Genomic DNA, 14,681 nt, shown 5'->3' on the forward strand with positions numbered 1-14,681 from the left:
CAGCTAGGTGTGGCCATGCAACTAAGTTCAAACTGATAGGCTATAAATGGAAAAGACTAGAGATAGCCTTTGAGAACCTTCTTTCTGGAGTTAGCCAACATGTATCCTATGCTTCTTCTATGAAATGTACTTGGAATGTATTTATGGTGGTTGGTACTCCCTCTTGGACCATTGTGCCTGGGGACAGCAGAACAGAATGTTGCCACAGTGGCTGTAACCTGAGCACTTGGGGGCTCTTAATTAGAGCCATCATACTAGGCCTGTGCTACCTTCAGGTTTAATAAAGTTTCACTGAGTCACTGCTACTTTGGGTTTGTCATTTACAGGTGAACTTAATCTGTCATCTAACCAATTTCTTTCATAATTCTTAGTGGTTAAGAACAGGCTCTAAAGGAAGACTGCCCCAAGTTGCATCCTTGAGCGAATTACTGAACCTTTCTTTACTTTAGTATGCTCATCTATAAAATGAGAAAATAATAGTACCTACTTCATAGGATTATTATTGGGATAAATAGTATGTTATTTAAGACAGGTAAATTACCATTTACATGGCCTAGAATATAGTGCTGTTTACCATATTTAGTGTTATTATGAGTTTTGTTTGTCTAGATTGCTTATTTCCAAAGGGTATTATCAAGTCTTATTTCACATTTTCTGCAAATAGAAGTTAATATATACTACCATTTGGAATAATTAACATTTGTATAATGCTTTACAAATTAGCTCTTTGCACATGTATATATATTTTTTATTCTCACAACTATCCTGGTGAGGACAGTTATAATTTATTAAATGAGTAGACTAAAGATTAGAAATTTAGTCATTTGCCTAAGGTAACACTATGTAAGTGACAGATCTAGAACTTATTCCTCTAACTCATTTAACTAAAATTACAATCTAGTGTAGCATGGTAGTCATTAGTTACATTAAAGGTAATTCAGAAAATGAACATGTCATGTTACATCCATTTTTATTTGTTTAGGAGACTCCTTTCAAATACTTTTATGTTTCCCCGGGAAGATGTCCCTTCCTTTCTGGACCATTGCCACTACCTCTAATGTAATACCTCAAGCACTACCGTAAGCTTCTTATACCACATATTTTGACTATTACTGTTTTTGCTATTCCCCTATTTAAAAAAAGAACAATTAAATGGTTCCCTGTTGTTTTAAGGATGTCGTATAAACCTCTAGTTCATCTCTAATCACAGTATAACTTTTTAGGCTTATGTCCTCTTCTCATCTTACATGAATTCTCTCTTGCTCCAGTTCCATTAAGTGTCTCTAAATGTTTTTCTGTACCCACTCTTTTATTCCAAACACCCATCTGGAATGCTCTCCCAGTTATCTTTACTTAGCTCACTTCTATCTGCATTTCCTATTTGCTCCATGAAGTGTTTCCTGACATTATAGTTGGAAAAGCTCTTTACTGCTGACTTTCTAGGTGGAATTTATTGTCTTTATATAACTCATTGGCACTGCCTCAAGGCATGGCATTATTGATCACCTATATTTTTATGTCTCAAATCTTCAGGCCGTGTCTTTTTTTTTTTCCTTTTCATTGTGGTGCCCTTATTGGCTAGCTCAGTGCCACCTCACATACCTGTAGATTCATGTTTTCTTAAGAAGAACGATTAGACCAGTTCACATCCTCTTCATAGCTTCAGGCAGCAACTGCTCATCCACACGCTGGCACTTCTAATCTTCCTGGGGCTTTCCTTACCATTCAGAAAGCTGTACTACTGGTTGAGGTAGTTAAAGAACTGAGTAATCGATTACACTGACAGAAAGGAAAGGGAAAGGACATGCCCTGAACGTCCCTTCTATCATCCTTTTCATCACTGGGATTTTAAAATGACCACAACTTGAAAACAGCCTACTTCAGAATATAGTGAAATTCACAGTTCACTTCAGGTAGGAGAAATGTCATCAGCTTCTGCGTCACGAGGTCAAAGTTAGTTGTTCGCGGCTTGAACACCTTCAGTTTCCAAAATCTACGCCTCTCCTTCAATACCCAAGTCCTCCAACTTAGGAGGTGGCTCACGGGAAGTCCTGGTTCTTATATAGCATTTCTTAAATTTGGCACACCTACACTTACTTTAACAGATCAAACCCATGTGAATAAAAAGGGAAACTTAAGTAGGAAACAAATTTGGGCTTGAGTCCACTGTAATAACCCTCAGGGATCGGCGCAAAACTCTAGGTGAGCTGTAGAGACTGTCTCCCTTCCAAGTCCATTGCTCTTCTTCATAGATACGCGGGGTGGTCGCCTCTGTCACTAGGGAACGCGCGGCGCTAGCACAGCGCCGTCCTGCGTACTCTTCCTGCCTCCGTTCAACCAGAGAACCGCAGGAACTGAGGGTAACGGCCTCTCTGCGACCCGCTGTGGACGCGTGGAATCCTGGGACTTGTGGCCTCGCTGCGCAAACTCCCGGCCCGAACTGGCGTTCACAGGACTACACTTCCCAGAATGCACACGGAAAAGGGGCAACCTGAGCCTGGCGACCGCGGGGGTGGCCCCACAGCCGTGGGGCGTGCGGTTTCTAAGTGCGGTGATCTCACCTAGTAACTCACCGCCAAGGTTCCCGGTAGCGGCTCTGTGGCCCCGCCCCCTGAGCCTGGGTGGATGAAGAACCTGTCTCCACTGCGCCCGGGGAATGAAGCCCATCCTCGGTGCGGGAGGCGGGGAGGGCAGGGCAGGCTGAGGATTTCTCTCGCTCAAGCTAGCTGCAGGACGTGCTGGCGGCGCCGGCTCGGACAGAGGTTAGAGGCAGAGAGAACGGGGATGCTTCGCAGGCGAGGCTGGATCGGGTGTGGAAGTCCCGCACACCACCAGGGCGTCAGAGCGCGCGGGCCGGGGTGTCCCTGGGGGCTGACATCCCTCGTACCCGCGGCAGCCCGTGCCCGGGATGTGTGAGCGTGCGCGTGCCTGTGCAGGGGTCTCGCGGTCCCCAGTGTTTTCACTGGCATCCCCGCCCTACGCCGGGCTAGAGGCGGGACCTTTGAGCCCGAGGGACCGTACCTAGTGCAGACCTTCCTGGGGAGAGGCACACGATTGCAAAAATCGTGGGAAACACTTGTTAATTATTTAGTTTCTTCTTGATCCGGAGCATCAGGAGGTAACGCTTTCTTGCCTCCAACTGCACTAGTGTCTCATTTCCTCCGATTCAGAAAAATCTTTCATGACGCTTGCAATTGGAGTTGGTGATTAGTGAGAAGTGCTAAGTTCTTTATGATGTTCCGGTCAAGAGAGGGTTCACAGAGGACGTGAATTTTAAGCACATACACGACAACTCATTGTAGCATCTGAAAAATGACCATTTCTTACTCACTTTGGCTTAATGGGGAAACAGCAAATATTCTTTAAATCATGCCAGCAACCACCAGCCAACATTTAGCGCATATTTCATATCATTAAGAAGATGGATCTGTTGGGAGAAAAAGGGAGTAGTTGATAATTTTAAAAAACACTTGATTTAGTTTGGGGATCATTTTCTTAGATTGGGGGACTTATGCAAAAAATCTGTTTCTTTCTTCCTCACTCTTGCATCCTGGATATAGACTGCCAGTTTCGAATCCAAGGATGGTGATGGCAAAGCTTAGCCGGGTTCCCTGTCATATCACAGCTGTCACAGAATAAATCCCGCTGCCTGCTGCGAAGCCCCGGCGCACTGCAAACTTCAGTGAGTGAACTGGGTAATCAGTGTTTGGATATGCAGATCCCTGCTTTAAAAGGCGGGGTAACCCCCGCAAGAACCTCTCCCGGGGGCCGGAGCCCGCAGGTGCAGTGAGGCGTGCGCGCGCGGGTGCTGGCGCCTCGGAAGACGCCTCGCCCGGGGAGAGGGAGCCGGGGCGCCCGGCGGGGTCTGGCGGCCGCGCACCGGCGGCTCGTCTCCGGCAGCGGCGGCGGCGGCGGCGGATGATGGTGGCGGCCGGCGCGCTGGGCTGTGTCTGTGCGTCGCCGCGGAAATCAGCGCCCAGCGCTGCACACTGAGCCCCTGCGGTTCCTCCGCAGCCCGAACCTTGGCGAGGACAGATCCCGCGCGTAGGGGCCGCGGACCCGCGTGCGGGGGGGCCGGGGGGCGAGTGGGGTCGGCTTATCATGGCGGATCGGACAGCTCCCAGCTGCCAGCTCCGGCTGGAGTGGGTGTACGGGTACCGGGGTCACCAGTGCCGCAACAACCTGTACTACACGGCCGGCAAGGAGGTGGTCTACTTTGTGGCTGGGGTCGGGGTGGTTTACAACACCCGGGAGCACAGCCAAAAATTCTTCTTGGGACACAACGACGACATTATCAGGTAAGGTGGTGGCCTGGGGAAGTGGGGAGAGGTTGAGTGGAGGTTGGAAGGGTGGGGAGAAGGATGACCAACCTGGCTTTCCTGGGGTCAGATCCGTGAGCCCCATGGAATCTCTGGAACCGCATGGAATAGCAGAAGGGCTGCTGATTCCAAAGCTAGGGCAGAAGCAGCGTTGGGGTGCGGACGGGGAGGGCGAGCTCTACGTATCCCTCCAAAGGGTTTTGGATCTCCAAGGAGTTGAGTGTCCCAATGCCTTTCTGGTGTTCGTCCCTGCTACAAGTGGAAGGATCCTGGGTAACTACCCAACACTTCCCCTTCCTTCCCTAACTGGGTAAATGTAGGACCGATAACCTGAACTGTGGGTATCACCTTTGGGAGGTTTCCCAGTAGGTTCCTCAGCAAGCAAGAGAATTTTTTAAAAAGTCTAAAAGAAAATTTTGCTACAGGTAATTTGGAATCTTCATCCCTGAAGCTTTGAAACTGGGAAATTTCTTCTGCAGTGGGCGGGGAGTTTGTTCTCTAATATTTCACTTGGCAATGTTTTAATGCCAAAAAGCTTATTTATATACTAAATGGATGCTTCCCCAACATTGCCGAGGTTATAAAAGGCCGGCAGCTGCTGGACCACAAAATCCCACCAGTCAGCCCACAGAATGACCAACATCTGGTAGCGGATGGCCAGGACTGATGACAAGAACAGGATTGGATGAAGAGCCATTTTAGGGGTCTTCCCCATCAAATTTTAGAGGAACATATTTTGATTATTGGCTCTGTCCTCTCTTCCTTAGACCAGCCACATTTTCCTCCAGCCCTTGTCCCAAATGAGGTGTGGTCCAGATGCTGGCCATGGGGAATCCCTCTCAGCGTTCGGCAGTTAGGGATGATTTCCATGATATGGGAGCCTCAGCCCACAGGGAGAATGACTTGCTGAGGATGGACTACAGCTAACAGACCGTATTTGTACCTTTCAAGCTTGTGTGTTCATTGATGTAGAACAACTTCCATCACGTTTTCAAAATATGACCACTTGTGCTCCAAGTTTGCCTTTCACAATCAAATAAATGGTTAAGTGGTATAATGTTAATGGTCCTAAATTCTCCCTGGGAAGAATTATTTAAAAGACTAGCTCTGCTCCCCGGTGCCCCTCCCCGACTATTGTGCTTATTCTGGAGCATTTTTTCCCCCACCTGAGACCTAAAGTTGAAAATTTTAGTAAAAACTTAATATTTCAAAATGCATACGATACCGTTTTAAAAAATCTTGACTTTTAGAAGATGCAGGTTTTAAAAACTGGAAGCTCTAGTGTTCTCAAGGTGAGGTGGAACTAACATGTAAAAGTTTCTTCATGTCACATATGAAGAAACAGCTTCTTTTCTTCTCTCTCTGATACAGCAGTGGCTGTGATTGGGGCAGTCCCTACCTAGTTCTGTCCTGGGGTGTTGCTTCTCTTATTGTCAGGCTGATTATTAACATCTAGGTGGAAATGACTAAGTGACTTGCGAAAAGGTTAGATGTTTAAAAATTTAAACCCATTATGTTTTTACTCTTTCTTAATGCATTGCTTTCCATTACACCATCAAAATAAGATGTAGTCCTTTGGGGGGAAGGGAGAGAGTGGCAATTAAGCAGAAAATTCCCTGGGGCTAAATAATATTTATGTGACAAGTTCTCTTAACTACTCTGAGGATTTGAATGCCTATCTTAAATTTTCTATAATAGGAAAAAAACCAAACGCACTGTTGAAACTGAAGGTGGGAAAAGGGTGGAGCTGCAGTAAATTGCTGTCGTGACTGGCAGCTGAACTGTGGGGATATGACAATATCTGGTTTAAAGAAACACTCAGGTTTGAAGAAAAGATGAATGAAGCTATTTGCATAACTAGGTTTGCAGGGAGCCTCACTTGATGAAAAAAAAAGCCACGTCAATTTAGCTTCTGGTCTGTTTCTTAAGGTTTTATCTTTACACTGAAGAGGAACATAGTAGTAAGCTTGCCTCCAAAGAAAGGACTTTATTGCTGTATTTTCCGTATTTGGTTGGTCTGAGTATGTTACAGGTGAACAGGATTCTTTTATTTCCACGCCTTTGCACATAAGAATAAAATTAACTCCAGCAGATTAAAAAAACAAAATACAGAGTCATTATGTAATTAAGAGCTGTGAAATTAGAATGTTTATGCTTTTCTTTTGCTTTATCTTGTATATGTAACTATTCTTTTCTGGTGAAGGCAGTGCACAGACCATATGTCCTTAGTGTGGGGGAAACTCTTAAGTGCCATTTCTTTCATCATTTTCATCTCAGAAACATAATTGATGTTTGAAACTAAAATCAGAAAATGTTGGGAATATTTATGTATTATCTGTGTACATGGGTAGGAAAATTGTACTCTATGGATTTCAGCTCGCTTCTGTGTATCTGTAAGACAACTGAATTTCCACCTGAAATATTGAAGTTTGTCATTGAAAGAGAAGGACTGCAGCCAGTCTTTAGTGCAGAAATGTTTTCTGGGAGGGTAATCACTAGGTGAATATTAAAACCTCTAATTCGTGATCCCATCAAATGAGATAATGTAATTGTGCAGTTAGCTTTTGCATTAGTTTGAAAGATATATTCATGATGTATGCATTTCCTACTGGTTTATTTACTGTGCTATTTTCACTAGAACAGTAACTAGAAAGCAGCCCAACACATACTGATCCCTGCTCCATTTTATGAAACCACATGGTCCTTGAGAACCTTAATAATAATGTAGGATTTGGCAGAGCTCATTAGAGCCCAGCGTCTGTGTCCTCCTGATTTGACGGACTGTGTATTGATGCCAGATTTTCAAAAAGTTGTTGATATGTGAAACAACACATATCACTCACAGTGTGACTTATTGGATGTGGAGGCTTCGTTTTATTCTCTTGAATGATGACTCTTCCATACAGATGACGGATTAGAGGCCGCGGCCGTATTTTAGCCCTGACAACATTGTTTGCTACTGGGTGAATAGCAGGACTCAGATCAGGGCTTGAAGGCGAGGACAGTATAGAGACTGGAATAACTGCTTACTTGGTTTTTCCTTCAGGTAGCAGATCATGACAGAGCAATGGAGTAAATGAAAGAAAAGGTCGTGAACACATCTGCTCCCTGTCACCTCCCTTCCATTTTCACAGCGGCTGAGTTGAGACATCTATCCTCTTACTGCGGATCTCTACGTTGCTTCTGACCAGTTCCCTGGTGCCATTTTCTTTTCTCTTCCTTTTCCGCTTTCTATAAGAAGGGAGGTTTTTGTGCAGTACTATTTTAGGTGAAAGGGCACCGACCTTGGCCCCACAGACATTCACTATGAACCCCACTCTGCCGTTTACTGAAGGCATCTGGGAGAGTGGCTTGACCTCTTGGGGCCTTATTTATTTTTGAAATGGGTATAACAATACCTAAAGCGTAGAACTGTAACTATTAGAGAGAATGTATACAAATGGTTTAGAGTGGAGCCTGGTCCTTAGTTGATGCTCACTAAATGCTTTTGGTAGTTGCAGTAGTAGTATTTAATTAAAAACAGACACAGATACCAAAACAAAACAATGATTCCTTATTGCCCACAGGCTGAAGTTCAGTCTCCTTAGCTTTCTGTTCCTTCTGGTCCTAACTGACCTTTCTATCTTTGTTTTTATTTTACTTTTAAAAAATCATAAATTGTTTGCATCTCACTTGCCATATAATAATATCACCCTGTTCTTTCCTGCCTCGTACTAGAATGCTTTTATTTCCCCCTTCATCCTCCTCCCCCTGTACCCCTTCCCCACCCAATGGCATAGTGGTGGGAGCATGGGCTTTGGTGTCAGAGAGACCTGATTTTGAACCTAGAACTGCTACCAGTTGGGTGACCTGAGGAATTTACTAAAGCTCTGTGAGTCTCAGCTCTCATCAGTGAAACAGCTTCTCCTCTATAAAGTGAGTGTAAAGGTATCTACCTTGTACAATAGCTTGTGGAGGTTACATGCAAGATGCCCACAGTGTTTGGGAAATAGCGAGTGCCCGCCACAGGGACCTGTTTGTATCCACATCCTGCACAGCCCCATCTGCTTCTGCCTCACCTCTCCCCGTAGCTGAAAGGGTGCCTTGCCCTCCTAGAGCTTTTCATCTTTCAAGACCAGTGCTGCTCACTGGGGCCTGGAGTGTTAGGCAAACAGGTTCACATGAAGACCTGGAAATGTGATTTCATATTCTTTAGTCCCTTGATGAGTATGAAATTGAGAAATATGGGGATAACTATAAAGAATCAAACCCAGGTTGAGTGCATGCTCTGTATCTGACACCGTGTGTGTGTACATATGTATATTAGTATGTCCAGAAGGTATCCAGCCATATCAGATGAAAAACAGATGAAAAATAGAGACATTTACTGACAAAGATACAAGAGACCCTGTAGATAGGACAATGACACCGCCATCCCCTTCAAAGTAGGCACCTTGGGACCTCACACAGTTCTCCCAATCTCTATCAGCTGCCCTGTTGTATTTTCCTGAGTCTCATCAACCGTCTGAAAGCTCTTCCCTTTCAAAGATGTTTTAGTTTTGGGAAAAATCAAGTTGCAGGCCACCAAGTCTGGGCTGTAGGGGGGCTGAGTCACCTGGGTGATTTGATGTTTCAACAAAAACTCTGCAAGAGACATGATGCAGAGTTGGGTGGATGTGTTGTCATATGGAAGCTGTCAATCACCAGTTGCCTGTAGCTGCAGCCTCCTGAATCATCTGTGTAGTTTCTATGGAGGAATATTCAAGTTTAATGCAAAATTTGATGCAGATTCGTTGCTTTACTTGCTCATTTATTTTGAATGTGATGGCCTCAGTACACATACTTATTCAATGGCATCTTCCACCCCACTGACTAGTACAGTGAAGTCATCATTGTTCCCACATATGCATTCCAGTCCACTCGCTTTGCCTGCCAGGTTACATTGATGTTGGGTAAACCATTTTCATTATGTTAACAATGGCTGGACTTTTTCTGGACAGACCTTGTGTATAGTCATCTTATTGAATTACCCCCTTCTCCAACTCTGAGAGAGAGAGGGAAAGAGATTTAAGCAAAGTCACTCAGTGGTACCATCTACTGTTCATTCAGTCTCACTGTTCATTGGCAAGCTCATGAAGTGAAAGGTTTTGATGGAAGTTTATGGTCTGTTCATAAATGATCTTATTATTGTCATTTTTATTAATAAGCTATAGTTTATTTGCCTGCTGATATTTATCAAGATTTATTCTCTAAATTGGGTACATATTATTTTTTCTCATTGGCTTATTGATCAAAAACTCATTTCACATCTAGAATGTACCAGGTGCAGGGAGCACAGCTGTGGACATGACCAGGCTCTTGCCCCCATTCTGGTGGGAGAGGCCGACCATGAAATGAAGGAGAACAGAAATGGTGCCTAGAGCTGTGATAAGCGCTGGGAAGGGAATGATCATAGAGAGAAACTGGATTGGGCAGGGGTATGGGAGTTGCCTTAGATGCGGTTTCCAGAGCAGCTCTGTAAGGAGATGGCATTTCAGTTGAGACTTGAAGGATGAGAAGGGGCAGATAAGAGAATTTGCTGTGGCAGAGAAAGGTTACATGCAAAGGCACCAGGGTGAGAAAGAAATCGGTGTGCCCAAAATTCTGTATAGATGCCCAGAGAAATACCAAGGTCATTATAATTGTCACCTAGGTAATTAATGCCTCATGGGTTTCACACCTATGTCTTATATTTCTCAGGACAGTCACAAATATTTCATTCAGTTTTGTCATTGGTACCCTTGTTCTTGTCATATTATGAGCCTGTATTTTAATTCAGAGTACATGACCATGTTTTTATTTAAAAAATATGGTTACTGTATAATGTGTTGTTTCAAAGCTTGAAAAATATCTCACTGGTGTCTACTCACTTATGAAAAATGATGTTGGCCTCACCACCAGTGGTCAGTTCGAATGTAGGCTGTATTGTGGTGAAGCGAAAAACTGTTCCATGGCGGCACCTTTAAACAGGGCTGCCTAAGACATGTCCTGCCTACAGGAGGTGGACCTGAACAACTCTGCAATGTAAGTGACATTTTTACCACCAAAAAGGAAAAAGGAAGCAGCTGGGAAGGCCTGCTTGCTGGCTCTGCTTCTGGGACTGGCCCTTCCCCCAGTCCATATAGAAAACCTTGTAGGTTTAACATGAGGTTGTCATATGTGGATTGGTCTTAAATGTAATCACAGTGTTTGAGAGCAGAGAGTTCTTCTCAAATATCATTGTGCGTAGGAGTCACCTGGGCACTGAGTCAGTAAGTCAGGTGTGAGGCCCAACATTCTGCATTTCAAACCAGCTCCCAAGGGAGGCTGATGCTGCTGGTCCACAGCCCACTCTGCCCAGCAAGATATCATTGTATGTTTTAGAGCTCGATAGACAGTGTTTTTTCAGCCCAGAAGATATTGTCCACAGTGAAATAGAATTTTAATGATATATATGATCCATATATTTATTAAATCCTTAAATGAACAGAATCATTATTTTATTAAGTTGTCACTTAGCCCAGTGTTCTTTCTTCTGCAGAAAGAACCAAGCAGGCCCTGGAACAAGTTAAGGAGATGGTGAGCCCGTCCATGTGTTCAGTGGAAGAGTATGTGCATGGACTTTGTGTAGACGTAGACTTTTGAGTATATACCTGGGAGTCGAATTGCTGAATGATATGGTAACTCTTATGTTTAACATTTTGAAGTACTGCCTAATTGTTTTCCAAAGCAGCCAAACAATTTTACAACTCCACCAACATTGTATGGGAGTTTCAATTCCTCTACATCCTCACCAACACTTGTTAGTGTTTGCCTCTTTGATTATAACCATCCCACTGGGTGTGAAATGGAATCTCATGTTGTTTTAATATGCATTGCCCTAACGACTAATAATATTGATTACTTTTTATAAATCTATTTGTATGTCTTTTTTGGAGAAAACAGCCATTCACATTCTTTTTCCATTTTCTGATCAGTTTGTCTTTTTATTGTTGAGTTCTAAGAGTTCCTTATACATTGTCAATATAAGTGCCTCATCTGCTATATTATTTGCAAATATTTTCTCCCATTCAGTGAGCTATTGTTGTACTTTCTTGATGGTGTCCTTTGAAGCACAGAAGTTCTAAAATTTCGTTGATGTCTAATTTTTAAAATTTATCTTTTATGGCTTATCCTTTTGAGGGTCATGAAGATTTATTCCTATGTTTTCTTCTAAAAGTTTTATAGTTTTAGCTATAAGCAGATGACTTTAAGCAGATGATCCATTTTGATCTGTTTTGAGAGGATCCATTTTCGTTTTTATATGTGGTGTGAGGTAGGGGGTCTGTTCTTTTTCATGTTGATATCCAGTTGTCCCAACACCATTTGTTTAAAACACTGTATTTTTCCCACTGAATTGTCTCAGATGTCTACAGCCTTTGAATTCCCCTAGCAGGGTCCCATTCTGAATAGCTGGGGACCCAGAAATGGAAACAGTCATTAAAAAGGTTAACCTAAAAGTAGTAAGAATAGGAGGCTTTGGTTTCTAACTCAGATTTGTGAAGATGCTGTGAGATTCTATGAAATATATATATATATATATATATATATATATATATATATTTAAAGAATGTAACTGTTTTTACTCTGAGGAGCGAGAGCAGTATTTAGTAACTGCTGGTTTAGGGACCAGCAACAATCTATACATCTTTGTTCTCTCCCAAAGACTCCTGCTTTTTAAAAATGAATCTGCAGTCTTCAGCCTTGCTGCTGGAGACAGCTGAGAGGGCAGAAGTGGTATGGGAAGCAGAGGGTGCAGTCAAAGAGGGTGTTCTTTACCTCTACTTTTTTTTTTATCAGTTCATTCCTTTCATTCTGCAGTGGGAGGCAGGCACCTGGATGGCCTGAACCCAGGAATTGCAGGAGTCCAGGATTGCCTACTAGTTCTCTGCCGCTCCCTTTTCCATTGGCATGAAGAAGGGGAATGGCCGGCCAGCTCTATATCCTACATGAAAGAAGCTTTCTCTGGACTGGTCAGAAATATTAGGCTAAAACAGAAATAGGCTAGTTGGAGAATTATCTGAAGGCTATTGAGAATCATTTTAAGGCCAAAGGTCCAAAGGTGATGAGAATCTTTTGGAACTCAATTTTAGAGAGGAGTATGGCTGGCTGCTCAGGCATTGCAGGGTAAATAGGCAACTAGTCTTTCCCCTTTCTTTGTCTTGCAAGTGTTCCTGTGTATCACAGGGATTCACACCTCTGCTCCTCTGTGGATAATATATGCTTTGATTTTCTCTGACTGCAGACTAGCTTCTTACCTTAATGATCCATTTTGCACGTAGCTACACACACACACACACACACACACACACACACACACATACACACACAGAGTCTGTCTTGGCCCTCAGCACATGTGACTATCCAGCTTGGTTCTACAAAACCAACCGAATCAATCTTTAGAGCCTTAACTTAAAATGGATCATTAAGAAGCCACAAAGAGTTCTTGAGTGTTTGCTATGTGTCTTGCACTGTGCTAGGCACTGAGGATCCAACAGTGAACAATATGTATCTCCTCTCAAGGAACTTATAATCATAAGAGCAATATTCATAAATAAGCATCTGGGTGTGTTGTTCTCAGTTCTGTTATTGTTAGCCCAGGGTATATGAGAGCCTCAGGACATTTACCTAACCCATTTATGGGAGAGAGTGGTGGTCAGAGAGGGCTTTCTGGAGAAAGGCGCGTCACTGGATTTAGGCTCTGGGATGGTCACTCTGGCTGCATTGTGGGTAATGGATTGTTGGAGAGAAAGTCCAGGTGTGAGATCAGTATGGCAGTATGCAAGGGAAGCAATGAATATATTCTGGAGATTCTAGATTCCTGGTGATTGATAGGATACGGGTGGTGGCGGGGAGAAGGAAGATGTAAGGTAATGGTCCAATTTCTGGCACAGCCAGCTGGTTGGATGGTGGTTTTCATTCACTAAAATAGAATGGGGAACAGGTTCAAGGTCAGGAGGTGATGATTTCACTTGGAAAATATTTAGATAGGAATGTCTGTGGGATATGCAAAAGGTGATTATATATTTATATGGGTGTTTCTGCTCAGGAGAGAGTGTGGGAGTTGCAGTTAAGGATGTAGGAGTGACTGAGAGGATGCAGACAGCATGTGGAGAAATGAGAGGCCAGGGCTAGCCTTTTGAGGAAGACGAATGTTTAGATCAGCAGAGAAAGAGGTGCTTGTGAAAGAAGGGAGAGTCACGGTGGTGGGAGGAAACCCAGAAGAGTGGAATGCCCCGGAGCCCATAGCACAGAGGGTGTCAAGGAGACCTTCAACAGTATCAGTAGGTCTAAATAGGTACATCTGGAAGCCCTGTGAGTTTAACAATGAGAAGGTAGGTCATTAATGAATTGCTTTTGCTACATAAACACTGGGAAGGATTATTTTTCTCTGGGTTGTACTTTTATCTAGGTTTTAAACTTTCTGTGATCAGAGTTAGAATTCCGAGGGTCATTTCCTTTTAGCTTTACTCTTCTCACTACAACCCCTTTCTATGTTTTGCTCACGCCAAGGTGAGTTTTGTGCTGCAGTGAGAGTAAGCGGCCATCTCAGCTTAATGACTTTCATCTCCGGCAGACTGTAGCTCTCTTTTTTTGGACAATAGGAGACACTGTTACAGAGGTTGCTTCTTGGTGAAAAGCCTTCCAGGTCTATTATTCGCACGCACAGTGCACGCAAACTCGATCACTTAGCCCAGGCTGTGTTTAACAGTGTGAGAGTCTGGCCTGCTGACAGTGAATTCATCCCTGGGTTGTGCCCCCAACTGGGGACCTGGCAGAGAAAGAAAGTCAAGAATGTGTGTGGGAATTGAACCCATGACCTTTACTTTCTGGAACGACGTCCAACCCATTGAGCCATGCTGGTCAGGGCCACAAAATACTTACTAATTGTAAAGGACAAACAATGCTTCTTGCCTTGGGTAACAGTTAGCTGTTAGTCTATATGATACAATATAAGAAAGAGATGTAAATTCTTGAATGTTTTAGAATTATTTTCTCCCCAGAATGTCACTTGGATTTTTCTATAATCTGTACGAGAAAAGTGAGAAGATGTACAATTGAGTAAACGTGTGTTCAGTGCTCACCGTGTAAATGGGTGTTCCGGCCGCAGTGATGACGTTATCTAAGCTGGAGACACAGTGCCTGTTGCCCCTCCCTCATGCACTTCCATTAGCCAGTCAGCCCCAAACACACACAGTCGACTGAGCCCTCTCCATCTTGCTGCTTCCATGCTGGTTCACACCCTCCTTCACTTTTGTCTGGATTATTAGAGTGTCCTCCTAACTGGCCTTCCTGCCCCCACTCTCACGCCCTGGTCAGTTTTCT

At 43.7% G+C, this 14,681-nt stretch overlaps 1 protein-coding gene across 1 annotated transcript in view; it reads left to right on the top strand.

Annotated features, from left to right (window-relative positions):
* The first annotated feature begins 4,101 nt into the window (after positions 1-4,101).
* Positions 4,102-14,681, top strand: part of EML6 (EMAP like 6) — a 231,345-nt gene continuing 220,765 nt past the window's right edge. Inside the window, exon 1 of the mRNA XM_053666835.1 lies at positions 4,102-4,298. Coding sequence (XP_053522810.1) covers positions 4,102-4,298 — 197 coding nt within the window. The remainder of the gene's footprint in view (positions 4,299-14,681) is intronic.

The sequence above is a fragment of the Artibeus jamaicensis genome, unplaced genomic scaffold (genome assembly GCF_021234435.1).
Source record: "Artibeus jamaicensis isolate MK-2021 breed Jamaican fruit bat unplaced genomic scaffold, CSHL_Jam_final contig_465, whole genome shotgun sequence".
Taxonomy (NCBI): domain Eukaryota; kingdom Metazoa; phylum Chordata; class Mammalia; order Chiroptera; family Phyllostomidae; genus Artibeus; species Artibeus jamaicensis.